Source organism: Typopeltis vanoorti, chromosome 10 (assembly GCF_054136105.1).
Source record: "Typopeltis vanoorti isolate ZY-2024b chromosome 10, IOZ_Tvanoo_1.0, whole genome shotgun sequence".
In the NCBI taxonomy this organism is placed as follows: Eukaryota; Metazoa; Arthropoda; class Arachnida; order Uropygi; family Thelyphonidae; genus Typopeltis; species Typopeltis vanoorti.
The window spans coordinates 119747399-119775198 of record NC_143558.1 but is presented as its reverse complement, the minus strand read 5'-3'; the positions used below and the strand labels follow the sequence as shown (position 1 = coordinate 119775198).

The 27800-nt window shown below is 35.3% G+C and overlaps 1 protein-coding gene across 1 annotated transcript in view; it reads left to right on the top strand.

Annotated features, from left to right (window-relative positions):
- Nucleotides 1-27800, top strand: part of Pli (E3 ubiquitin-protein ligase pellino) — a 157750-nt gene that overhangs the window by 82415 nt on the left and 47535 nt on the right. The window contains exon 6 of the mRNA XM_090398813.1: nucleotides 3183-3368. Coding sequence (XP_090254939.1) covers nucleotides 3183-3368 — 186 coding nt within the window. The remainder of the gene's footprint in view (nucleotides 1-3182; nucleotides 3369-27800) is intronic.

The following is a 27800-nucleotide window of genomic DNA, read 5'->3' as shown; positions in this document are numbered from 1 at the left end:
AAAGCAAATAAAAGTTGAGCAGCTCTCAGGTGTGAACTGTAGACTGAAATACACAAAGATTATTGAAGAAAAAATGAAAGAGTTTGAGAACAGGAACCAAACCTTGGAGATTCAGTGGCAAACCTTGAAGAAAACCCTGATTGATTCAGCCAGAGAGGCATGTGGTGAGGTTTTCTGCAAGGATAGAAAAATCAGAACTCCATGGTGGACACAGGAAGTTAAAGCAGCAGTGAAGGAAAAGAAGAAAGCATATCAAAAGTTCCTGGCAAATAAGTCAGCTTTTGCTCTTAGAGAATACAGAGACAAATGTAAGAAAGCTAAACACTGTGTAAAACTAGCTAAACAAAAGTCATCGGAGGACTTTTGCAAGAACATAGAAAATAAATATCAAGAAGGTGGTAAGATATTCTGGAGGTTGTTGAAGAAGCTTAGAAATGGAGGAGAGAGTACTGTAAAAGGAGTTAGAGATAATAAAGGTGACATGAAAACAGCAGAAAAAAATATCCTTGAAGTATGGAGTAATTACTTCGAAAAATTGCTAAATGAAACAAGCAGTGATAGCACAGTGGTAAAAAACTCAACAGGCATACAGTGAGGAATACTTATCCATACCTGAAGTAGAAAAAGCCATCAAAGGCTTGAAATGTGGAGAGGCAGCAGGAGTAGATGATATTCTACCAGAAATGCTGAAGTATGGTGGTATAAGTCTTACAGTGACTGCATTGCATAGTTCAGAAAGCCTGGACAGAGGGACGAATTCCTGATGATTGGAGAAGAGCTCTAATAGTACCCATATATAAAAAGAGAAATAAAACTGAATGTGGGAATTACAGAGGTATTTACCTACTGAGTGTTCCTGGCAAGATCTATGCAAGTATACTTGAGAAAAGCTTGGTGAAGAACAAGCTGGATTCAGGCCAAATAGAGGCTGTCAGGATCAGATCTTCACTTTATGACAAATAGTCGAGAAAGCAAGGGAATACAAGAAAGATCTGTATTTAAGTTTTGTTGATCTGGAAAAGGCATATGACAATGTGGCAAGAGAGAAGCTATTCAATACACTAAAGTCATATGGTGTCAATATGTATTATATCAAGCAATACTTAGTGTGTATTTGAGTTGCAAGTCAGCAGTTAGAAATGAAGGAAGTACAGGAAGATGGTTTAATGTTAAATGTGCTGTGAGACAAGGAAGTACATTATCACCTCTGTTATTCATTATCTATATGGATCACATTATGAAGTAAAGTGGTATTAAACATATCAGAATTGGAGATGTTAATGTCAGCTCTTTGCTTTATGCAGATGATGTTATACTTCTAAATAAATCCTCTACAAGTCTGCAAGATTCCCTGACTTAATTAAATAACTGTTGTAATAGATATGGTATGAAGGTCAACATTAAAAAGTCAAAGGCAATGAAAATAGGTAGAATCGTTGAAAGTGTCAACTGCATTTTGAACAGAGAACCTGTGGAACAAGTAAAACATTTCAGCTACCTAGTCACGATTTTTGCTGAAGATAGTAAATTAAATATGGAAATAAACAACAGAATCAACAAAGCGGGTATGGTAGGAAGTTAATTGAATAAATTCACATGGAATAAGAGAGAAATTAGTCGGAACACTAAATTAGCTGTATACAAGACAGTGTTCAAACCAGTTTTAACTTATGGATCTGAGAGCTGGGTCAGAAGTAAAACACTTGACCAAAGACTAGAGACCACAGATATGAGAGTCCTGAGAAAGATTAGAGGCGTGAACAAATGGCATCAATGGCAGTATCTTATTAAAAACGAGGATATTAAGAAAGAACTTGACATCGTCAGCATCCAGGAATGCGTTAGCAGAGCTAATCTCAGGTGGTATGGTCATTTAAACAGAATGGGCGAGGAAAGATTAGCAAAACAAGTGTTCTCTGCCAGGTTGGCAGGAAAACAACCCAGAGGAAGACCAAGATATAGGTGGATTGATGTGGTACAAAGTGCCTTAGATGATATAAATATAAGATCTGATAATGTTGGTGTCTTGACAAGTAACAGACTGATTTGGAGGAGAATTGTAGATAGGAAGTTAGTAATGATGTAAATTTTTCATGTAGTACTATCATATCCTGTGCACCCCTTGAGGGTACATGTCAGAAATTTGTTGATGATGAGCTGCTTCAATGGGGAGTCATCTTTCATCTGCATTAGCCAATTTCTACCTTGAGCATCTCAAAGATACCCTATTCTCTTCCATAGCCTGCTCATGACAACCCAGAACTCGTACAGAGAGGTGAAATTCCTTATGTTTCTGGTTTTTCCAAACCATTTTCAAGAAATACAATCTAAAAAATAAAAATAAAAAAAAATCAGCTAACGCCTTTTATTTCCTTATAGCAAATCCTTTATACCCTGTCTAGCTTTTGGAGACTGAGTTGGCAGTTCAGTCTCCACCGATAGCCAATCAGAGATAGCTGGCCCATGTCTATCACTAAATATAGCAGCCACCGATGAAGAGGCTGGAAAACAAGTGCTGCCATCTTTTGGTACCTAACCCTAACAGATTTGCGATTTTCTTGAGTTTACAGAATGAAAAACCTGAGCTTCTGGAAGGAAAAACCTCTTGTTTTTTCCCTATCAACATACTCTCCTCCTAGTGTGTCCTAAGTTCCTTGTGACTGTCACTCTTTTACTTTGGAAAAATGGTGAAAAGTCTACATGAATACTAGTTGTATATGACCTATAACAAACCTGATAAGTCTAGTTTTGCACAAATTGTCAGTGCACTGAAAATGATCTGTTAGATTCAGAACGAAATAAGTGTTAATAAAGTTTTTTTGTTAATTTCATGTTTCTATGGCCCCAACTCCTCTGCATCATCCACAATCACTTTCATATTCTCAGATTTTTACTGGACATTTAAGCTACAGAAGTGAATACAAACTAATCTTATAAAACGTTTTGGGAAAGAAAAAAAAAAAAAATTATAATAAATGTCTGCAGAAATACTGCTTTGGAATGCAGAGACCAAACAGTACCATCATCACAACACAAAAATATGCAGAGATTTTAATCTACAGATTGCACGCATTTAATCTACATATTGCACGCATACCTAAATTGAGTTTATAATAATTACTCAAAAATCTTGTTATAAATATAAATGTTAGTTTCTCTTTATTTTATTTTATTTTTTCCAGGAAAAAGCAACCAAATGGCAACAGAATGGTGAAATAGATGGCCTCACAACAAATGGAATTCTCATTATGCATCCTCGAGGTTCATTTTGTGGTGGTTCTACACCTGGTATCTGGAGAGAGATTTCTGTTGGGGGTGGAGTCTATGCATTAAGAGAATCCCGATCTGCTCCTCAAAAAGGCTTGAAGGTTTCTTTGATTCTTTTTTATACCTTGAAATTAGAACATACTTGAAAATGGAGAGAGAATGAATTGCTTCTCTTTTTTAAATAATTATATTTTTTATCAGTTATGATTTCTTTTCATGGGTTTACACTATTGATCTAATTTTTTCTAATTCCCCTCAAAGACCAATTAATATACTTGATATGAATAAATTAAACAAAATATGAAAAAATAACAGCATTTCATAAAGCTTCAAACTAAAAACTATAAAACAGTTATTACACCTTCAGCAATGTATGGAGCCAAGACATAGAGACTCAATCAGAAAGAAATACAGAAAATCAGAGCATTCAAAATGAAATGCTTAAGAAAATAAATGACACTGGTCAGAATACGAAACAAATGAGCAAGTCAAACTCGAATTAAACTATAGAGAAGATATTCTAGCTATAATGCTTAAACAGCAATCATGACAGTTTGGACACCTCCAGAGAATGCCGTTTCAGAGATTACCAAATGTAGTCTTAAATGGAATCATTGGAGGAAGACTATCAAGTGGCAGACCAAAAAGAACTTGCCTACAGTCTTTGAAGAAAAGGTCACAATTATCAAGCTTCAGAGAGATATAGAAATGGCCAGAGATAAAACCAGATGGCAAAGATTTGTTCATAGAGGACTCAACCTTCATCAGACAGATGAGAAAGAAGAAGAAAATTGATAATTTAGAATATATGCCATTATATGACTTCCGGTAGGATATAAGGAGCATATGCTTTGATAGAGTATATTCATTTTTCCCACCTGCAGATTAACTGAAAAGCTATTTAAAATATCTTCTCTGAACCAGGTCATCCTCTACCTTATAAAGTTTCATAGATGGAACAGGGCTTTGCATCCCATGTGACATGCAGACTGCTTGGAGAATACACAAAATTTACAGGCATAATAAGCTCTCCTCTTAACTTTAGTTGCTTTGGCATATTCTAAGCAGGTTGCCAACTGTCTGATCTTCCTTTGCTAAGAACTCATTAAATTTTAAGAATAAATTTAAGTATGTTGAAAATAGACAGAAATTAAGACCTACATGAAAAAGAATTTAATGAATGTAAAATTTTTGCTTTTGTATCGAAGGCATTTGTACGTTGACAGTGGATGTGATTTAAATGCAAATAACATAATTTTTTTTAAAAAAGTGCCACCGTAGCATAAGTAAAGATAGCATATAGTCAACAAATTCCTATTTAAAAAAATTATATACAAATATAATACAGTAATGAGGAATTTACAAAAGATTCATACAATAATATTTCCCATGAAGTGGATAACTGAAGACTATCAAATCTATTTAAATTGTACATGTTTTTGGTCATAAAGTGTTACAAAATAAAGACTTATTGTTACATAGACCATATATTTATAACGTACTTAAGTTCTTACACATTGCCTACCGGTTTCGCTAGTAACTGACTAGCTTTCTCAAGGCTTGCATAGTACAAAAAAAGGTAAATGCAAAAAAGGTTTAAAAATACAAAGAACCGTTAGTACCTGTTAGGTAGCTAGGGTGACATGTTCGCGTGACATAACTACTCAGCATCATGAACACGCGTTACATGCAAACACGTAATATGATTATTTGCGTACTGTAGCTCTGTTGAACTGAGAGAGTTAATTAGATTTTTCCAGGTATCATTCAGAATGGCCCCTTGATTTCTGTTTAGGTTACTTCCCTACGTAGTACAACTGCCGCTTCTTTAAATACTCGATGTCTGTAATCCTTGTCTACGTAGGGCATGGAGCTGTTCTTCCAGTCTATAGTGTGGTTCGAAGTTGAAAAGTGATGTGCCAATCCTGAGGTGATCGTTCTGTTGTGATTAACATCACCTACATGTTCTTTCTGTCTTATTTCCAGGCTTCTCGAAGTCTGCCCAATGTGATGAAGATGTCATTCACATATCTCCACCATATAGAAGGTTTAGGAGTAATGCTGGTGAATATTTCATCTTCAAATTTCTCCATGAAAAGGTCTGCACATGGTGGTGACAGAGCCTCCCATGGCTAGGCCTTCTAATTGTTTGTATATCTTGTTGTTAACTTTGAAAAAATTTGATTGTAGGCAATGCTTGAACATCTTTCATGGAGAAATTTGAAGATGAGATATTCACCAGCATTACTCCTAAACCTTCTATATGGTGGAGATATGTGGATGACATCTTCATCATATGGAAAGACAACTTAGAAAGCCTACATTTGTTTGTTAACAGAGTCAATGCACTCCACAATAAAATAAAATTTACTCTAGAAGTAGAAAATAACGAGCGGCTACACTTCTTGGACTTACTAGTAAAAAGACAAGGAAACAGTATCAAACTGTCGATTTACAAAAAACCAACGGACACTGGAAGATATCTACATTACTCTTCTAACCATCATAGGTCACAAAAACACAGCATCATCCACATGCTAAGAAATCGAGCTAAAAAATTTATCTCTGACAAGGAAGAAGTTCAAACAGAACTGTCTCAAATAGCTACAACTCTATCACAAAATGGTTATCCTAGGCACATCATCAACAAATTCCTATACAAAGATAACCAACAAGAAAGAACAGTCGGCCAGCAAATTTCAACAGCAGTCATCCCCTTTATAGGTTCAACTTCCACAAATATTGCAAGATTGTTAAAGACACATAACATCAGGGTTGTATTTAAACCAACAAATAGCATAAGACAAGTCCTAAGATCTCCTAAAGACAGTGTGCCATTTTATAAATATCCAGGTGTGTATAATATTCCATGCACGTGCGGTCTTTCCTACATTGGGCAGACTTCGAGAAGCCTGGAAATAAGACAGAAAGAACATGTAGGCGATGTTAATCACAACAGAACGATCACCTCAGGATTGGCACATCACTTTTCAACTTCGAACCACACTATAGACTGGAAGAACAGCTCCATGCCCTACGTAGACAAGGATTACAGACATCGAGTATTTAAAGAAGCGGCAGTTGTACTACGTAGGGAAGTAACCTAAACAGAAATCAAGGGGCCATTCTGAATGATACCTGGAAAAATCTAATTAACTCTCTCAGTTCAACAGAGCTACAGTACGCAAATAATCATATTACGTGTTTGCATGTAACGCGTGTTCATGATGCTGAGTAGTTATGTCACGCGAACATGTCACCCTAGCTACCTAACAGGTACTAACGGTTCTTTGTATTTTTAAACCTTTTTTGCATTTACCTTTTTTTGTACTATGCAAGCCTTGAGAAAGCTAGTCAGTTACTAGCGAAACCGGTAGGCAATGTGTAAGAACTTAAGTACGTTATAAATATATGGTCTATGTAACAATAAGTCTTTATTTTGTGACTATCGAATCTGTTTAAATTCAAAGAAAGGCCTCACAGCCTCTTCACATAAATGTTTGATATACTTTTGTGTAAATGTTTGATTTCCCCCCCCCCCCACACACACACACGAAGTAATCTTTATTTGGTTGAGGTTGCATGTTCATCTAGGTCAGATTGCTCAGATTCGTGGTAATGGATATCAGATTTATGTTCCTCACAATGGACAGGAGCAAGGAATCTGGTGGATATCTGGAAAGTTCGAAACTTATCTTTGGATGAAGAAAGGAAAGTACAAATCTTCCTCTCAGGATAAAAACACACCAGTGTTCGAGAGGTCATAGATTTTAAGTTATTTTTTACATAAGTCCCAGTTTCCATCTTTATTTTCAACAAACATGAACAATTATCTCGGCTTTGTGGAGAACCTAAATTGAGTTTTTACATATTTCTCATGATTTATACAAATGAGTGTTTCTTTATTTCCAGTTCCCATAAACAAAAATTCAGTTTACAAGTCAGCCACTCTATGACTACATCTGGTAATAGCACAAACAGTTAGGATAAATTAGTTGTAAATTTATCAGGTAGAATGTTTTGCTAATACTGAGATCTCATCATAGTATTAGCAAAACATCGTGAATATACTGTTTTTCCAAGAAAGTTACCTATTATGGATTTTTTTCATCTCGTACACAGAGGCTCTTTCAGCTCTTTCTGAAATTGCCAACAAAGTTCATTTTTAAACTGTCACAATTCTCTAAGAAAGCTACAAACTTCTGACACCTTTAAATTATAAACTCTGAATCTCTAAAGGTAAACAGCAATCTTTCTTATTATTACTAGAGTTGACATGGGCAAACAGCAGTCATACAAGATACATAAGAGTGTTTTAGGAAGATTTCCATAATGCTTCATGATTTTTCTAGTTATCATCTCCCCTCCCCCTCATCTTTCGCTACCAGCCATATTAATAAAGCTAATAAACTGATTGATGACATCTACAATTGAAATGAAGAATTAAATCAAAGATGAAGATCTTTAATTCTCCCAGATTTATAGTCTTCCAAAGATCCACAAGGCTTAGTATATTGCATTGGCTGCCCTACATATAAAGTTTCCAAGTACTTGTCTACATTATCATCTACCTTCACTAAAACTGTTTTTGAATATTAAGACTGAAATTTGTGATTTTCGTTTAGGCTCTGCTGATACTCTGATTAGTCTATATATTATAATTATACAGGAATCAAACCTTGGAGATTCAGTGGCAAGCCCTGAAGAAAACATTGATTGATTCAGCTAGAGAGGTATGTGGTGAGGTTGTCTGCAAGGGTAGAAAAATCAGAACACAGGAAGATAGAGAGGCAGTGAAGGAAAAGAAGAAAGTTCCTGGCAAATAAGTCAGCTTGTGCTCTTAGAGAATACAGAGACAAATGTAAGAAAGCTAAACACTGTGTAAAACTAGCTAAACAAAAGTCATGGGAGGACTTTGGCAAGAACATAGAAAATAAATATCAAGAAGGTAGCACAAGATATTCTGGAGGTTGTTGAAGAAGCTCAGAAATAGAGGAAAGAGTGCTGTAAAAGGAATTAAAAAGGAAATGATAAAGATGACATGAAAACCAGAGAAAAAGATATCCTTGAAGTATGGAGTTGTTAAATCTTGAATGAATAGAGTTCCTTAGGAATTTATTCAGTCGTGATTTAACAAGTTAAACCCTGAAAGGATATGCTGCATCCTAGTGTAAATTATATATATATATATATATATATATATATATATTGACAAAAATAGGATACAGTGATAAAAAAGAAAATTGTGAATATTTCAGTGTAAAAATTCCTACTGGGTTGTATATTTTGATAGTGAAATTTGGTAATTTTGTATTACTTGTTAAGATTGATACACAATGAATTGCATGTAACAAAGTGAGAACACAAGGTCATAGTACAAGGACACACCATCGGATTAAGAAGTTGCCCCTCAGTTTCGTGTGCATACAGCACTTGGAGACCTAAACTGTTTGGAGAAAACGCTACGGAAGTAAGACCCACGTGTACAGATAATAAAGTGGCGGGTAAACAACTGAGGTTACAGAGAGTACCGGTAGGAGGTTAGTATAAAAGAGTTAGGAACCCCCCCACCCCCACAAGGTCTTTTTTTATGATTGTTTTCTCTTCTCGATCGTCTGGACGTGTAGTTCGCGGGGAGTTCTGCTCTCACTCCCCGGTAGCAGTAGTCGGAGATGCCGCATAGTAGTTGGAAAAGTTGTGGGACCCAAGCCCTATGATGAAAGGATAGACATTTACACATATAGCAGGCAATTCGTGGGAAAGCTCAGCGACTCAGCAGCATGCTATGTGTATTAGTTGGTCCACACGTTGCTAGTATATCGAGCTTAGGCTCGATATACTAGCAATGTGTGGACCAACCAACAATCGCAGGAATCCCAGCCATAACACCAACGGAAAGGAATTAGTCTGAGGAAAAATAATAAAGAATCGAAGGGAAAAGTATAATGGATCATCAAGTATGGTATCGTAACCTTTTTGTCAAGCAATGTGTGTGAGGAAGAGAAATAAATTGTATTTTGAAAATTAAGGACTCTAGTTAGAATAAGACAGAACTATAGTGCTTTGATAACAGTTAGAGAAGAAGGGAAATGTTCTTTACATGTGCTGATTGATAATTGTATATTAAGAGGTATTGAAATGATTTTATTTGAGTAGTTTAGTCAACATCTGAAGTTTTATATTAGTTTTATGATCTAAGAATGCTAGATTATGATTCTTTAAGAGAAGTGTTTCTATGATATCCATATTTGTTAAAAATGCATGTACAATTTATTTGTTTAACATTCTAGTAGTGATTGATTGATTATTCTTTGTACTGTATGACATCCAATGTGTTAAATAAACCTTTTGCTATTTTTAATTTAATTGCCTGTGTCTAAGAATCCGATGCACCACTCATAATTTTTCGAAACTAAGCAGGAGGGAATAAACGGTAGTTAAGGTCACGACTGCAAATAAAGGTCAATAGTGGATACATCTGCAAGTTCACTTCTTGATTAGGAAACTCTTTTCTTAATCTAAGAGTTCTGGGTGGCGCAGCTATAAAAACAAATTTTCCCAGAACTTTAAGAGAAACGAATTTCAGAGACTTTGTCACCTAGGAATTGGCTCGACTCTGAGGCAATCCCTTTGTGTTCTCAATAGTATCATGGGACATCCAAGGAGAGGTATATTATACAACATTTAGATATATAATAAGAAAAGAAGGACATAACAGAGTAATTATTTTGAAAAATTACTAAATGAAACAATCAGTGGCAGCACAGTTGTAAAAAAACACTCAACAGGCATGCAATCAGGAATATGTTCCATACTTGAAATGGAAAAAGCCATCCAAAGCCTGAAATGTGGGAAGGAAGAAGGAGTAGATGATATTCGATCAAAAATGCTCACATATGGAGGTATAAAAGTCTTTCAGTAGCTGCACTGCATAGTTCAGAAGGTATGAACAGATGGACGAATTCCAAATGATTGGAGTAGAGATCTCATAGTATCCATATACAAAAAGGGAAATGAAACTGAATGTGAGAATTATAGAGGTATTTCTCTGCTGAGTGTTCCTGGTAAGATTTAAGTAAGTATACTTGAGAAATTGTTGAGAAGGATTGTGGAAGGGAAGCTTGGTGAAGAACAAGCTTGATTCATCAGGCTAAATAGAGGCTTTCAGGATCTGATTTTCACTTTACAAGAAATAGTTGAGAAATCATGGGAATAGAACAGAGGTTTATATTTAAGTTTTGTAGACCTACAAAAGGCATATGACAAGATGCCAAGAGGAAAGCTATTCAAAACGCTACACAAGATGGGTTTAATGTTAAATCTGGTGTCAGACAAGGATGTACATTATCCCCTCTGTTATTCATCATTCTATATGAATCATATTATGAAGGAAAGTGGTATTAAACCTGATATCAAAAATGGAGATGTTAATGTCAGCTATTTATTTTATGTGGACGATGTTATACTTCTAAATAATAACTGTTGTAATAGATATGGTATGAAGGTCAGCAATAACAAGACAAAGACAGAAAATAGGCAGAAGTATTGAAAATATCAACTGCATTGTGAATGGAGAACCTATAGAACAAGTAAAACATTTCAGCTACTTAGACGCGATTTTTAGTGAAGATGGTAAATTAAATATGGAAATAGACAACAGAATCAACAAAGCTGGTATGGTAGGAAGTCAACTGAATAAATTTATATGGAATAAGAGAAAAATTAGCCAAAACACTAAATTAGCTGTATACAAGACAGTCTTCAAACCAATTTTAACTTACATATCTGAGAGCTGGATTAGAAATAAAACACTCGACTAAAGACTAGAGACCACAGATATGAGAGTCCTGAGAAAGATTAGGGGTGTGAACAGATGGTATCAATGGCAGTATCATATTAAAATCGAGGATATTAGGAAAGAACTTGATATTGTTAGCATCCAGGAACATGTTAGCAGAGCTAATCTCAGATGGTATGGTCACAAACAGAATGGGAGAGGAAAGATTAGCAAAACAAGTGTTATCTGCCAGGATGGAAGGAAAAAGATCAGAGGTAGACCAAGATATAGGTGGATTGATACAGTAAAAAGTGCTTTGAAGATAATATAAGATTTGATAATTTTAGAGTCTTGACAGGTAACAGATTGATTTGGAGAAAAATTGTAAATAGGAAGTTAGTAATGATGTAAGTTTCATGTATTACTATCATATCCTGTACACCCCTTGAGAGTACATGTCAGAAATTTGATGATGATGATGATATATTATCATTATTTTATTATTATTACGTGACACTTCCAGGGAGTCCATAGACTCATCGAAGGAGGACACCTACTCTACAAATCTCTATTTCCACCATCTACAACAAACCGCAACTATACCAATGCCATCTACTGCCCACCACCACTAGTATTTCTACAGACAATAACAAACATCCATGTCCACGATGTCATTCCAAACCGCAGCCTTTTGGCTGGAGACTGGATACACTAACCACTCAGCCAACCAGGCTGGCATATATATAGTATGTTTCTCACTAACATTATTTTGACAGATACTATTAATTAACTTAAACAAGATTTTTCTCCAGACATTATCAAATTTTTTGACTTTTGTATCCACTGCAGTTATTTTAGTCTAGACCAAATTATATGAACAGATTGAAGGTACAGCCATGGATGTCCTCTATCTTCTACACTTGCCAATTACTACATAGAGCATTTCAAAGATCATCTCCTTAATGACATTTCTCTTAAATTTGCAATATGGTATTGATATGTTGTTGATATATTTGTGATATGGAATGGTTCTCCGTCTGATTTGAAACTCTTTGTCTAAAAAATAAATAAGATTCGTTTTAGCATTTAGTTTGTCATGGATTCGGAAAAAAACAATTAGCCAGCATTTCTAGATTTATCATTTCTTCATCAGCCTGATGATAGTTTAAAGTTCTCAGTCTTTTGAAAAGAAACACTTGCTGATTGTTATAGCCATACTATTTTTCATCATTATCCAGTCAAAAAGTCATACTCACAGTTTATGTTCCACTGAAGACCATCTATAACAAGACATTTAGCAGCTTTAGGCTTCCGATCTCTAGGTCTCAGGAAGAAATCTTTCAGATTCCTCTTCTGTATATTAATGGAATATCTGAACATATTGATAAGGCCTTTTGACATTGTAATACCTCTTTGTCCTGTCAGGAAGAATTCTACCTTCCTTTACTCACCTAAAGACAAGCTTCTTCCACTCAATTTTCCAGGTGCTTACCTGATCCCTTGCTCCTGATTTCTACTTCAGACAGTTTGGTAGATCTGCAGTTCTTCATCATGATTATCATAAATCTTATATCCAGCACATGAACCTTGAGCAATCTGACATAGCTGAACATGTGATCTCAACCATACGTAGAGTAGTTGGGGGGGGGGGGAGCTTTTACACCAAAGTAAATTCCTTGTGGAACATTCATACAAAGAGAGCTGTGAGCTCTTTGTACATCGTCCAAATTTAAACAGTGCTTGTCTTGCCTATTTTCAGTTTGCCATTTTTACTCCTTTTTTTTTTTTTCCTTGCCTTGTTTGTTAGAACAGAATTTGACTAGAGATTTGTAGATGACTTATTCAGGAGATAATGTCATTTATGTAGTGATAAGCTTAATATCTTTCATCTGATATCAGGTTTGAAACTGCTTTACAATAATGGGATTCATTAAAAAAATATATATATATATTCAGTCTATTTTCTACCCACTGCAGGGTGAAGGCCTCTCCCATTACAGGAGGTTTTGGGTCTACTACTCCCATGGTGACCCAGTCCATATTGGGAGAGAACAATCACAAACATCTATGCCTACGTGGGATTCAAACTCGCAGTCTCTTGGCTGGAGAGTGGATATGCTAACCACCCAGCCAACCAGGCCGGCTGGGATTCGTATAGGGTATAAATATATGAAGTGGAGATAAAATATAATTCTGTCTTATTCTTCATTTAATTTAGCATCAACTTTATGTACATTCTTCAATTCTGGCTTCTGATTTGGCACTAAAATACAGTACATGCGTGCGCGCACACACACACACACAACAGCAAACACCACTATAGCAAAATGATGCATTACAAATGGAAAAAACCCAGCCTGAGTCCCATACAACCAATGCTGTTTTAAGCTCACTATAGCAAACAGTAAAAGCACAAACCTTCATGATAGCCCATCCTATGTTATCTGATCCATATAACAATCCTGGTTCAGTCATGACCATTTGGAAGGATTCTGATGGCTTATTAGACTTTGAGCAGGTTACAGAAGGGCAAACTAATAATGCTCCCTGGTATACAGTGAGGTATACTATGAATGTACTTTAAAACGAGAATGCTGAAGTTCACAAAACAATTTTCACACAAGAAATAAACAAAATCAAGTAGTTCGAAATGTATTGCTTTCTGACCTAGCATATAGTCATTATTTACTTTTTTTTTATGTGGCTCCCACCATATGAAAGGTTTTTATAGACTTATATTACATTTGTACCATGGGTGGGCTAAGTACAAACCTGACAAACATAGCAAGGCTTTCTTTAACTTGCGATGCCCAGTGAACCACTGGGCAATGAAATTCATCTCCCACCCAAAAGTTAAGATATTTGCTTCAACATTGGCACTTACACAAGTGCAATAATGATCTGTAACATTAACAAAACATTATAGATTGACCAGGTCCAAGATCGACCATACAACTACAATATACAAAGGTGGTCTGAAAAGTTCTCAGCCTTGACCATAGATGGCAACACTATCAGCAAGAGATATTTTTTTCTAAGTTGGTACATCTGTCATAAGCATCCATGTGAAATTGCAAGTCATTCTATCATATACAGCTGTATCATATACAGCTGTCTGAAGCAAAAGTGTTGTCTGTATCCCTTGAAATGGAAAAAATCGAGTAACATGTGGTTATAAAATTCTTTGTAAAAGAAGGTGTATTGACAATTAAGAAATGGGCTTCCGAGTTTAAACATGGCCGTACCAGCCTTTAACATAATCCACATGAAGGACGTCCAAAAAGTGTAGCAACACCAGAAATCATTGATCAGGTGCATGATATGGTATTGAATGACCAGCGAGTCAAAGTGCATGAAATTACTGAGACTATAGGCATTTCAAAAGAATGTGTAGGATATATTTTGCATGAAGAATTGCATTGCTCACAGCAGATCAGAAACGCACTCGCATGAAAATCTCTGAACAGTGCTTGTATCGTTTTAACAAGAATAAAACTGATTTTGTGCATTGATTTATTACATGGATGAGATTTGGATTCACCATTACACATTAGTTGGCCGAGTGGATAGCATATCTGCTCTCCAGCTAAAAGGCTGCAAGTTTGAATCCCACTGTGGGCATGGATGTTTGTGATTGTCTGTGGAAATATCAGTGGTGGTCGGCGGTAGATGGCATTGGTGTAGTTGCGGTCAGTTGGTGATTGGTGGAGATGGAGTTGTAGAGCAGGTGCCCTCCCTCAATGAGTCCTTAGACTCCCTGTAGGTGTCAAATAATAATAATAATAAAAAACAGTGGACAGAAGCTGGTTGTTCAGCACCAAAGAAGACAAAGTCGGTTCCATCAGCAGGAAAGGTCACGACATCAGTGTTTTGGGTTGCTAAAGGCATTTTGTTTATTAATTACCTTGAAAAGGGTAAAACAATAACTGGGGAATATTATTCCGATCTTTTAACCAGACTAGATGAAAAAATTTGTGAGAAAAGACCCCATTTGCAGAAGAAAAAAAAGCATCTTTCATCAGGACAATGAACCTGCCCACAAAGGTGTTTTGGCAATGGAAAAATTAAGGGATCTGCACTATGAATTGTCGAAACATCCACCCTATTCCCCAGATTTGGCTCCCTCTGACTTCTATCTCTTCCCTAAACTAAAACTATTCCTCGCTGGTCAGCGTTTTTCTTTGACTCAAGAGGTGATTGCAGCTGTAGAGGGGTGTTTTGCAGATCTTAGAAACACTACAGGGATGGGATAATGGCGCTGGAGCATTGCTGGAATAAAGAAATGAGTAATATGCATTATGATCAGACAAGATTACTTAAAGAGGATTTGAGTAATCTTTTTAAGTTAGTAGGATCATAATTGTTAGTCTTTTATAGCATATTCTCTAATGACACATTGGAAACATTTCACTTCTGCCTCAACATCCAACAATCCACAAAGAAAACCAAATATCATTATAGAAACCTACTCCCAAAGGAAATACATTCAATTTCATTGTGTTGTGCCTTTTTTTTGGTTTAAGCCGGTAGAGAATACTATTCCAAATTGCCAGGCTATCCTTGTTCATTCATTTTGCAGACTGAAAAATGAATGAACTTACTGTCGGATCGTACTTCCTTGTTTTTGATCCACCAGCTTGTTTTAACTCTGTTCTTAAACAATTAATAAGATGCTGGTTGATTACTAATTTAATTATAGCGAAATTTATATTTTTAGACTCCGCCACTCTATATCTAGATTAGTCTAATGAAATGTAGTGAAACCAAGCATCAACTAATTTTATATCAATATTATTTCTTACGTTGACCGAGTATATCTCTTATTTTTGACGCTCCAGCTAGGTCCGATAATGTCATGAACGGTGCAGTAAAAGAGATTCAGGCAAACACAATTTTAAAATCATCAAAACAAAGCATTTAATTAAGGGTTATATATTATACATATAAATTCAATTCTGAGAACAAGATAATATAAATGTCTTAGCTTAACTGGTCACAACATCTTACAGATTCAGTCTGTGGGCATCCTGCTATCAGACTTATAACTTTCACAATATTAAAATAACCTTTAATAGAGTTCAATATCACAAAATCTCTTAGTAACAAATTTTGCTATTATCATACAGTCAGTAAAGTCTCAACACATTAATGATGGCAGCAACTGCTTCATGATTATACACTTTCACACTTCATACTCTGGCTGATTTCAGCAAAAAACGTTATAATTAATGTGGGGAATAACAGGAGGAATTACACATATATCTCTTCACCGAAGTAACATAAAATTGGACAGTGCTTACCAGATAAATCCTTTGCTCATCAATTTCACTATGGGCACACTTTATAACTATATTTACTTAGCACACTATGGCAACACTATTTAGAATAAATCTTCTCAATGATAACTGAACTATTAATGGTCGCACTTCACGTGTATAGACATATTTGGATAAAGGAAAATGCTCATTCCTTCTTTAACACTATTTGACCAATTCAGCTCTCTGTTAAAGTTCCATGAAACTAATGGAACACGTAGTAATTCTTTAAATTCTACAATTATTTTCAGTTGCCTATTACTTTTCCGGTCCTTAAATAGTCCAATTACAGCACTAAAGTTCTAGACACAGCAAGAGATGTGTCTAGAACTTTATATATTTATATACATTTAAATAGATGCGTTCACCTTGCTGCATCTCCTATTCTCCTCGTCTGTCTGTGCTATACTCAATGCTCTCGTATCCTCGAATGGTCAGTCCTGAAAAAGAGAAGCGCCTCGGTTTTCTCCCCTCTCAGCCTATATACTTCCCTTCTTTTTCCCACCCCAAATTCTTTCTCATGCTCTCTTATGTCAATTCCTTCTCTGCGGTTGAATACCATATCTTGTGATCCATGCATGCGCAAGCTACTTCTAGCCCATCTCCATAGTAACAAACAAAATAAAATAAAAACAGAAATATTGCATAACATTATACCTTTACATACTGGTAGTGATAAATAAAAAATTTAAATATTATAATTCACATGAGGCATATTAAACTTATATATACAATTCCTCATAATATTAAATTAGGAATAATCAAAATAAACAGAATAATATTTCAATACAAGGTCCTATCATTGCTAACACATATTTTAGATTAATTAATAAAATTTAATAAATAAACTCGAGACAATTATATGAATAATAATTTACAATCATGGGATTAATATCAAATAATTTTTACAAGTATAGCATTTGGTATGGTGGATTAAGTTGGATTCTGTAAGGAATATTAGTAACTTAAATTTCTCCTTATTCAGAATCCAACACTACTAATAGAGTGCACCATGAAAAAGTGAGGATATGGGCATTAAATAAGAAGCCTGGTTGATCATACCTTAAAAAAAAAAAAAAAAGCTCTGTGGGAGTCTTTTCCCATTTATCTCGCTTTGATCCTTAAGTGACCCTGTTCAAAAAAATAAATAACATAATTTTTCTTTAGGAATGATCTGTAGGGAGCATGTATGATTTCAGAAAAATAAATGCTGCTATTGTGAAAATGGTCATATTTGTCTATAAATCATTACTGACGAGATTAAATCAGATATTTTGGTTAGATTATTTTTCATTTGAAGGATATATTATATATTATACTATCATTCTATCATAATTATCCTGTACCTCTCCCCAGGGGGGGGTATCAGGAATTTGATGATGGTGGTGGATATATTAGGAAATGAATCTCGGCATGCAAACTTATTACCATAAGTTTGCACTTTAGTTCATTTGACTGGGCTGTGGAATTTTGACTGAGCCTTTTTGGTACTCAATTATAGTTGAGTGAGTTCACTCAAGAAGATAAACTGATTCATCCTAAAGCACAAATGTGAAGGCAAATGTGATATGCTGCGTTTGTTGTCATAATGCAAAGACTGGGTAATTGATTGGCAAAATTGAAATCCAAGATGTTGAAGGATTTGATGGGAGATTTCCAGATGTTATTTGATGTAAGACCTTGATTCTTGCTCAAAGATCCATGTGAAAGGATAAGTGTAATAAATTCTTTAGAAGTCTGGAATAAAAGTTTTCTTCCAAGCACAGTTGACTGTATGGTTAGTGGATGAAGTATGACTAGCCTGACAAGAAATTTTTCTTTTATGCTCAGCATTTCCAAACATGTTTTTTCTTTCTCACATGAAATCCAAAGTTTGTTTATCCAATTTAGGCTGGACCATGTGAGCATGGTATTATAGGTAATTTTGGTAGTTTGTTATAACCATTACCACTTTGAGATACATAAATGGTATACATGCACTATGTGCTAAATATTTTTCATTTAGAGCTGAGATATTCCCCTGAAGAATCCAAATTTATTGTTTTAGAAATTTTGATTACCTGTCTTCTCTGTTAATATTTGTACTAAAGACAACTGTAGACAGATTCGATGGAGATGTAGTAGTTAGCCTGTTGCAAGTGATAAGTGGTGGGGAGAAGTGTACTAAATTTTAAATTTTAATTTTGAAGACAGTTAAGCTTCTAGAAGAATTGATTCCACTTATACATGTTCTTCGTTTTCTTCTGTGGTCACATGATTGACCAAGTAGATGATATTTCCATTATCCAACCAACAGGTTTTGGTTTCAAATCCTACTGCAGACTTTAATGCATTTTTTATGTAGTTCCTGCCCACAAAAGGTTATCAGTAAACCTATGCTACATTTGTACAGTGGGTTGGCTAAGGATTTTTTTGTGATTTTATTTATTTTTACATAATATTTTACATATTTTTACAGAAACCTTGCTCTAGAGACCAAACATAGAACTTTTTTCAATCTACTTCAGTCCTCCCATAAGCAGGGTCTCACACTGGGCGATGAAATACATCTCCCACCTAAAGACAATCACAAACATCCATGCCCATGGAATTCGAGCCAGCAACCTGTTGGTTGGAGAATGGGTACGTTAACCACTCAGCCAGCCAGGCCGGTTGTTTGTGAATGTCTAAGTCCTAAATATTTTTCATCACCTGATGTGATACCTAATAATAAATAATAAAAAATAATAAAATACTTAATAATAAATATACATGGACATCCCCAGATGGTAATATAAAGAACTGCATAGACTATATCATCATAAACAAACAATGGAAAAGATCAGTAAATAATGTACGAACATTAAGAAGTTTTGATTTTGACACTGACCATGAAATATTAACTGCCAAAGTGAAGATAAAATTCAACAGGAAAAATAATATCAGAAAAGAAGAAAACATCAACCTATCAAAACTAAAAGATAGCTCAAGCAGAAGTTGATTTTTAGAACAGATGTGCTTGAAATTAAAACCCTCCATCTTCCAGAACAGCAGAAAATACTGGGAAGAAGGAAAAGAAACAGTTATCGATTGCAAAAGACACTCTAGGTTCCAAACCCAAAATAAACAAACAGTGGATAACCCAAGAAATCATAGCTACCATAGAAGAGAAAAGAGAGGCCAAGATACTTGTAAACCAACAAAACAATGAAGAGAATAGAGAAAAATACAGAGCACTAAAAAATAAAGTTGATAACCTATGCAAAAAAGCCAAAGAAAAATGGTTAGAAGAAAAAGCTAAGAAATGCCACGAAGCATATCAACAAAACAACCTAAAAGTCTTCAATGATACTGTAAGAGAAATTACAAAGAAATTCTCAGCAAAAGCGGTAACAATGATAAACAACAAGATGACTGAAACCGGGAATATTGAATATATAAGAAAAATCTGGTCAAACCATTTTAAGACTATCTTCCACCAAGGAAGCAAAACTACAATAGAAGAAAATAATGATCACCCAAAAATTTTACAAGAAGAAGTTAGATACGCAATAAAACAGATGAAAAATAATAAAGCACCAGGCATTGATACTATCCGTACTGAACTGTGGTCATATGGAAGCAGCATATCAATAGAATATTTAACAACCCTATTCAATAAAATACTACAAACAGGAGAGATCCCAGATGACTGGAGAACTGGAAAGATCATCCCAATATACAAGAAAGGAGACAAAAGAGACTGCAGAAATTACAGACCAATCAATTTACTCCCTCACACCTATAAAATATTCATAAGAATTATACAAAATAAATTAAAAAACACCTATAAAGAAATGATAGGCATAGAACAAGCTGATTTCCGAGGAAACTATTTAACAATACACTAAATTTTCACATTGCACCAACTAGCAGAGCTCAGCTGGGAAGACCATAAAGAACTATATTGTTGTTTTGTGGACTTAAGCTTTCGATAACATCAACAGAGAAATCCTTCTTAAAATTCTACTAGAAAAAGCAATAGACAAATATATAATACAGTTTTTGATAAAATATTACTCTAAGACAAATGCAATAATTAAAAAGGACATACTCACAACAGAACCCATAGAGATCCAAAAAGGAGTAATGCAAGGATGCCCATTATCCCCATGCCTATTCAACATATATCTAGAAGAAGTTGTAAAGAAGGCAATAGACAATGAGCCTGGAATCAATGTCAATGGTTTAAACATAAATAATATCAAATATGCAGATGATCTCGTCCTTCTTGCAAGAACCCCAAATGACTACAAAAGTTTATCAACAAGCTAAACGAAACCTGTAAAACATATGACATGACAATAAATATACAAAAGACAAAAGTGATAAAAATAGGGAGAAACAGAACTACCATCTCAGCCATCCTAAACAGAGAACAAATAGAAGAAGTAGACAACTTCATATACCTTGGATCAAAACTAACAGAAACAATAGATGAACTCAAAACAATCAAACACAGAATAGCGATAGGATGGACCACCATGGGAAAATTACAGAAAATCTGGAAAACAAGATATCTAAGCAAGCCAAAATCAAATTATATGAAGCAATAATTATACCAACAGTCATCTATGTAGCAGAAGCGTGGACAGTTAAAAAAAAAAGAGAGGAGAAAAAACTACTGGCATTTGAAATGAAATGCTTAAGAAAAATAAATAGAACAAGTTGGATAGAAAAGAAAACAAACATCACAGTCAGACAAGAACTATTGTATAAAAAGACAATAATAGAAAAAATTAGAAAACAACAACTGAGATGGTTTGGACACACTGTATGCATGGATGCAGACAGACTTCCTAACGTCCTAATCAATACTTTTCCAACTGAAAAAAGAAGACCTGGAAGACCAAGAATTACCTGGCTGAAATTAATAAAGAACATCTCGGGATGCAGACCATATAAGGAACTTTTTCGAACAGCAAGGAATAGAGAAGACTGGAAGATCCTGCTCAAGAGAAGACTCAACCCGTCTTAGACGGAAGAGAAGAAGAAGATGTGATACCACCACTTGCTTATCAGAGGCCTGAAGTGACTTGAAATAGTTTCGTGTTTGATTTCTGGAGAAGGCGTTCTTGATTATCTAATCCTTAGCCTACTCACAGTATTAATATATGTTGACAATGCTTCTGCTTTCTAGATAATTTAAGTATATTAAGTTCATATATATTATATGAAAGTTTAGGAATGCTTTAATAGCTATGATAGAAGTTGATTAAGAGATATTCTTTGGAATTACAGATTCCTTATTGTTTTTCTTTTTCCAACACCTGCCTATTTCAAAAAAAAAACAGAGGATGGGCCATGCTATTTCTTTAAAATAATTGGGTTTATAGTAAAAGACTTTTTCTATATGATTGGATAAAGATATTTCATTTGAATCTTTATTGAGTATAGTGCAAAAATATATGATATACGATATATGATTTTGACGCGTGTTATACGGCACAGTAGAGTGACTTCGATTTAAATCCCATAATGCAAGATTTGCAAGTTGAGTTTGTTGATCTGAAACAATGGTGGTAAGTTTTTATATTTACAAAGCAGGGAAACTCACCAGTGAAGATACACAGTTGACATATGCATTCAGCTCATAGCCTTGATATGCATCATATAAATTTAGTTTTTTTATATACCTAGTCTATCCCTAAATACTGTTTAATCTTTAAAGGTACCTGCGAACATCAATATTACACTGAATATGTGAAACCACAAAAGTCTGGTTTGACACTAAACACAGTATCGAGTGAGATGAAGCTTGTCTTCTCCATAGAAGCAGTTTTAAATATGAATGCTTTTCAAAGAAAGTTGTGAAGCCCTTATATATCAGCTTAATCTGAATTGGAACAATATTGTCTCTCTCTCTCCTCCAAAAGTTTGGGAGATTCTCATTTTATGTAAACATCAAAAATAGTTTTAATATTATTTATTAGTATATTAATTTTTAATTATGTACTGTTATTTTCAATATGAAATATCAATACTTTCATTAATGTGGTAATCATGTAATTTGTTGTTCATAAGTTATGTTACAACTTGAACAGCACATAAACCTTTAATCCAGGGGTCTTGAATGCATGTCCCGCAGGCCACCTTTGGCCCTCCGGCCATTTTGAAAAAAATAACTACTTAACATTTAAACGCAATTCAATAAAAAATAATTTCAGTGAAGCCCACAGGTAACTAAACTATACTGCTGTATTTAGAATTGTAAGAAGCTTTCCAGATTCACAGGAACACTGTGCATTTGATACTTTACATAAAATCCTATAAAAATAAATATTAAATAGACATTCTTCTTCATCCATCTACCAGCACCAAGTGGTACTTAAGTACTAGTACTAATGTCACAGGTAGATGGCTGAAGCAGTAGTTCGTTCAAGTGTGCTGTCTAGTGCCTTCCAGATACATCTCAAAGGTTCTCGATACTTCGTTATTTTCATATAAATACAAGAGGATCTCATCCACAGTCAATCAGTTGTGAATAGTGTGATATTCTTGTATAAGCGCACGCAAGTTCTTCGTGTCAGCCATAGCCTATTGTGGTTTTACATTCCCAGACTTTTTTCATTAGTGTGAGACATATTCAGTGGATAATAACCGTTACACGGCCATTTTGGATCATTTTTTGGTTTCACCTTCCATCACTATGGCATCTATAAGTAAAAAGCATAAATCAAGTGATTCTTGTCAGGTTTTTAATGAAAAGTGAATCAATTTGTACTTCTTTGTGCCAATTGACGATAAGCCAGTGTGTTTTATTTGTCATGAGTCAGTGTTAGTATCAAAAGAATGCAATATAAATCGACACTATGACACAAAGCATGAGTCCAATTTCGATCACCTTCAAGGGCAGCTTTGTGTGGACAAAGTGAACTGTCTCCAAATTGATTTAAGATGCCAGCAGGGTACATTTAAAATGCAGAGAGAAGAGAGCAAAGCATGCATCAAAGTAAGTTATGCAATAACTGAAAAAATTGCTAAAAAATCAAAAGCCTTCTTGGACGGCAAATTTGTGAAAGAGTGTCTCATCACTGCTGGGGAAATTCTGTGCCCAAATAATAAGGAAGTGTTTAAAAAACTGAGTTTGTCTGGAATAACTGTAGCACAACATGTCGAAGAACTTGCCAATGACATTGAAGGAACTTTAAAAAACGGTCGTCTGAATTTACGTCATATTCACTTGCACAGATGAGAGCACAGATGTGAAGGATACAGCACAACTGGCTATCTTTGTCTGTGGCATTGATCAAGAATTCACTGTGACAGAAGAACTGCTAGCTCTCGTACCTATGACGGGAATAATGAAAGACACTGATATTCTTGAAGTCGCCAAGAAAATGCTCCAGCGTTTCGACCTCAGCTTAACAACCTCGAGGATGTGGTAACTGATGGTGCCCCTGCTATGGTGGAAAAAAACGAAGGGTTTGTTGCACTGCTACAGAAAGAACCAGAACTAGAAGGAAAAGATTTCATCGATTACTACTGTTTAATCCACCAGGAGAATTGTATGCAAAAACTATTAAATTTGAGAATGTCATGAAAGTTTTTGTGACTGTCGTCAACATTATTAGGGCAAGAGGATTGAATCATTGTCAATCCCAAGAGTTTTTGACCCAAGAGAGCAAAGCGGATCACAATGATGTGGTTTATTATAGTGATGTGTGTGTGTTGGTTGAGCAGAGGGAAGGTTCTTAAAAGAGTCTTTGAAATTATATTTCGCTCCTTAACAAGTTCATACAAACCAAGGGGTAGCTGATTGTGGAATTCAGCGATCCGAAGAATGACCTAAATACACGGCTACAATCCAAAGATCAACAGGTGCACACTCTGTTTGATCACATCAAAGCTTTTGTGGCCAAGCTCAAACTTTGGGAGGAACAACTCATTTTCAGCTCCTCGCTGAGTCCAACTGTTCATCTCATGATGAATATGCTACATAATTAGCCATGTTGTGAATTGAGTTCGAAGAGAGAGAGAGAGATTTAGTGATTTTCATAACCAACAGTCTTCTTTAGATTTATTTTAAATGCCATTCAGTGTCAATGCTGCCGAAATGGCTGGCTCAGTGCAAATGGAGTTGCTTGAACTCCAAAACAACACTTCGTTGAGAGAAAAATTATTCAATGTGCCCTTGCTTACATTTTACAAAGACTACATTTCTGAGGACGCATTCCTTAATCTTTGCCGGCATGCTTTGAAGATGTGTGCTTTGTTAGGAAATACTTACTTATGTGAGCAGTTCTTCTCCGGAATGAAGCATGTGAAGTCCAAGACAAGAACTCACGTTATGGACCAACATCTCGAGAATACTCTGCACATAGCGACTTCCAACATTGATGCCAACATAGACATGTTGGTCAAGGAAAAGCATTGCCAAGTTTCACATTGACATAGTAAAAAATGAATATTTTCTTCATTAAATTATCTTTTTTCAAGTATTGATTATATTTACTTATCATGAACCTGACTCCTACTTACGCTCTTAAAGCTGAGTTTGTTTATTTTTATAGGATTTTATGTAAAGTATCAAATGCACAGCGTTCCTCGTGAATCTGGAAAGCATCTTACAATTCTAAATACCGCAGTATAGCTTAGTGGCCCGTGGGCTTCATTAAAATTTTTAATGTGGCCTGCACTCTGTCTGAAAGGTTGAAGACCTCTACTTTAATCTATCATTTGTGTACAGTTTTCAGCACATACAAACCACATATATAATATACATATAGCAGCACCCAATGTTCGAAATGTCCTCCTTTTGCCTCAAGCACACCAAAATCTGTAAGCCCACATATATCGATGGCAGCACACAACATCGAACAGAAATGCTGCTGCTGCATGCTACTCTCTCTCAAGCTCCAATCACAATTTGAAGTCCAACAGATTCAGATTGGGACTTCCAGATGGCCAATTAGAAGGTGATATGTAGTTGAGCACATTCCCCTCCAACCACTGTTTTGTGGTCCTCACCTTGTGTGCAGAAGTTAAGCCCTGTTGTGTGGTTAACTGCCTACTGTGAAACAAGATGTTGTTCAGCAGCCATACCACAGGTTTCAACACAGTGTCTTGATACTTTGACAGAGGTTTTGATCCCTTTCTCACAGAAATGCACCTTGGATTACCCCCACTCAACCATCATTGACACAGAGTGATGACCTCTGAATCCTTTGTGCTATGAAATGTGCTGTGTGACCATCTGGGGCATATACTTAATTGTTTTGCAGTTACATGACTTTTCAGTGGTGAAAATCTTCTCATCTGTGAAGAGGATATCTCTGTGTCTGTTGTTCATGTACTGTCAGAGCAGTACCTTTGATGTTATCACCATCTGCCGCATAAGTTTTGGTGTTAGGAAGTGTCCAGTAGAGCGATGATAGGCTCTCACCCCCAGGTCATCAGTTAGTACACATGACGTCATTCTCTGCAAAATGTTCATCTCTCGTGGCATCACTTTCTGCATTCTCACAAGATTACAGTGGAGTGCCCTCACCAGCTGTTGTGTCCCAATGCAGCATGGTTGACCTGTTCTTTGGCAGCATCAGATAAGTCTTCTGTATCATTATAATGGTTAATAGTCAGATACACAAACATCCTACTGATCCTGAGTGTTTTAAGCATGTTGAAAATAACAGGTGGCTGCATTCCAACCTTGTGAAGTGCTAAGACAGCTACATGGTTCTCATAACCTCCTCACTGCATATTAACCCATACAGCTAGACAACTCCTCTCTCTCTCTACTGAGAAACACTCGAATGTTGGCTGTGGGCATCATCAGGATGTGCGGAATTGTAACAGTATTTATGGCAGTACTGTGTAGTAAAGAATGCTTGTGAAAACTATTCTGTTTATGGCATACACTTTTTTACTCTAATTTATGCAAAAACTGTGATGATGATTGTGTCACCTATGTAACATTCAGATGGCACATTCAGGAAATTTTTTTTTATGAACAGGCACCTGTGTACTGATTGCAAAAATTTACCTTAATTTAACAATTAAGTTTAGCTGCCACATTTGTTGGCCTAACTTTTTTATTGTCAATTCCAGCCGTTAAAGGTTATAAACTTAAACAACTAATGCACTTCGCTATAAGTAGGCTAAATGTTAGATGATCCAGGAACCTTGCTCTAGAGATCAAGCATGAAATGTTTTCAAGTTAATTCAAGCCTCCAATAAGCAGGATGATAAGCTCATAATGCACCTAAAGACATTCAAACATTATCTGTGCTATGGTGTGATTCAAAACCCCATGCTCTCTTAGTTGGACTGACATTAATTTTTAGCAAAGTTTGATAATTCTGTAAATTTAAGGAGATAGTATTCAGTATAGAAATGTTGAATATCATATTCAGTTTCTAATTTTTTTTTTTTTTTTTTTTTTTTTTTTTTTTTTTTGGTAATGTTATTGATCTGAAGCAAATACCCACCACTGAAGTGAATTAGTATTATTTCTAAGCCATCGTAGAATTAGAACACTAATCAAAGATTTCACTGGATGCTTGAGTGTTGTAAGGTGGAGGATATCTATTATGTGAATTTTGAGTGTTCCAGAATTCTGAGGATATCAGACATATCATGTGATGTACATAAGAACAATTTTAAAATGCAAACAATACATGCCTTGATTTATTTCTTATTAAATTTAAAGAGATGCAGAGCAAAGTTCTTAGAGAATTTAGACAGTTATACATTTCATTGATTTTTCATTTAAATTTTATCTATTTCATATGCTATTAACTGATAGCTTAATGGAATGGAACTCTAGCAAACACTAATATAATAAAATGTTGAAAAGTCTCATCCAAAGCACCCCACAGGTACAATGCACTTTTAAAGGAAATTCACATAGCAAACTATCTGCTACAATAAGCTATTCTTGTGGTCCCTGTGTTTTTGCTATAGTGAGAGTCAACTGTGTATTGATGTCAAATGTTAATTGTGCAAGTTTTAATTTTAAAACTCCAACATGTTTCTTTTTTATATACATTATCCTACCAAAAGTCATAGGATATGTACAGGTATTAAAAAAAACGTCTTTATCGACAGAAATGACTAATGTGCTGTCCTATAATACTTGCACTCTATAAACATTGAAAGTTATGACAGTCCAAGGCCATGATAAATGCCTTGATGTCTGCAAGCTTCTACTGATTTCTACTAGAAAGTTGATGGTATCGCTCCAGTTTTTCCCTAGCCATACCCTTGGCTACATCCTAATTCTGCATTCCAGTTCATCCCACAAATGTTAGGTCATACTGTATCGGAAAGTATATGCTGGCCACTTCAATGTTTTTCCTTAGTGTTTACTTTTTGTTTTGTGTTTACACAAAGTTTCCTTAGTGTTTACAGTCATTGCTTTGTGACTTGGAACATTATGATGTTTGTGGGTTTAAGGGCCAGTATATACACAGTTGTCTAGAACC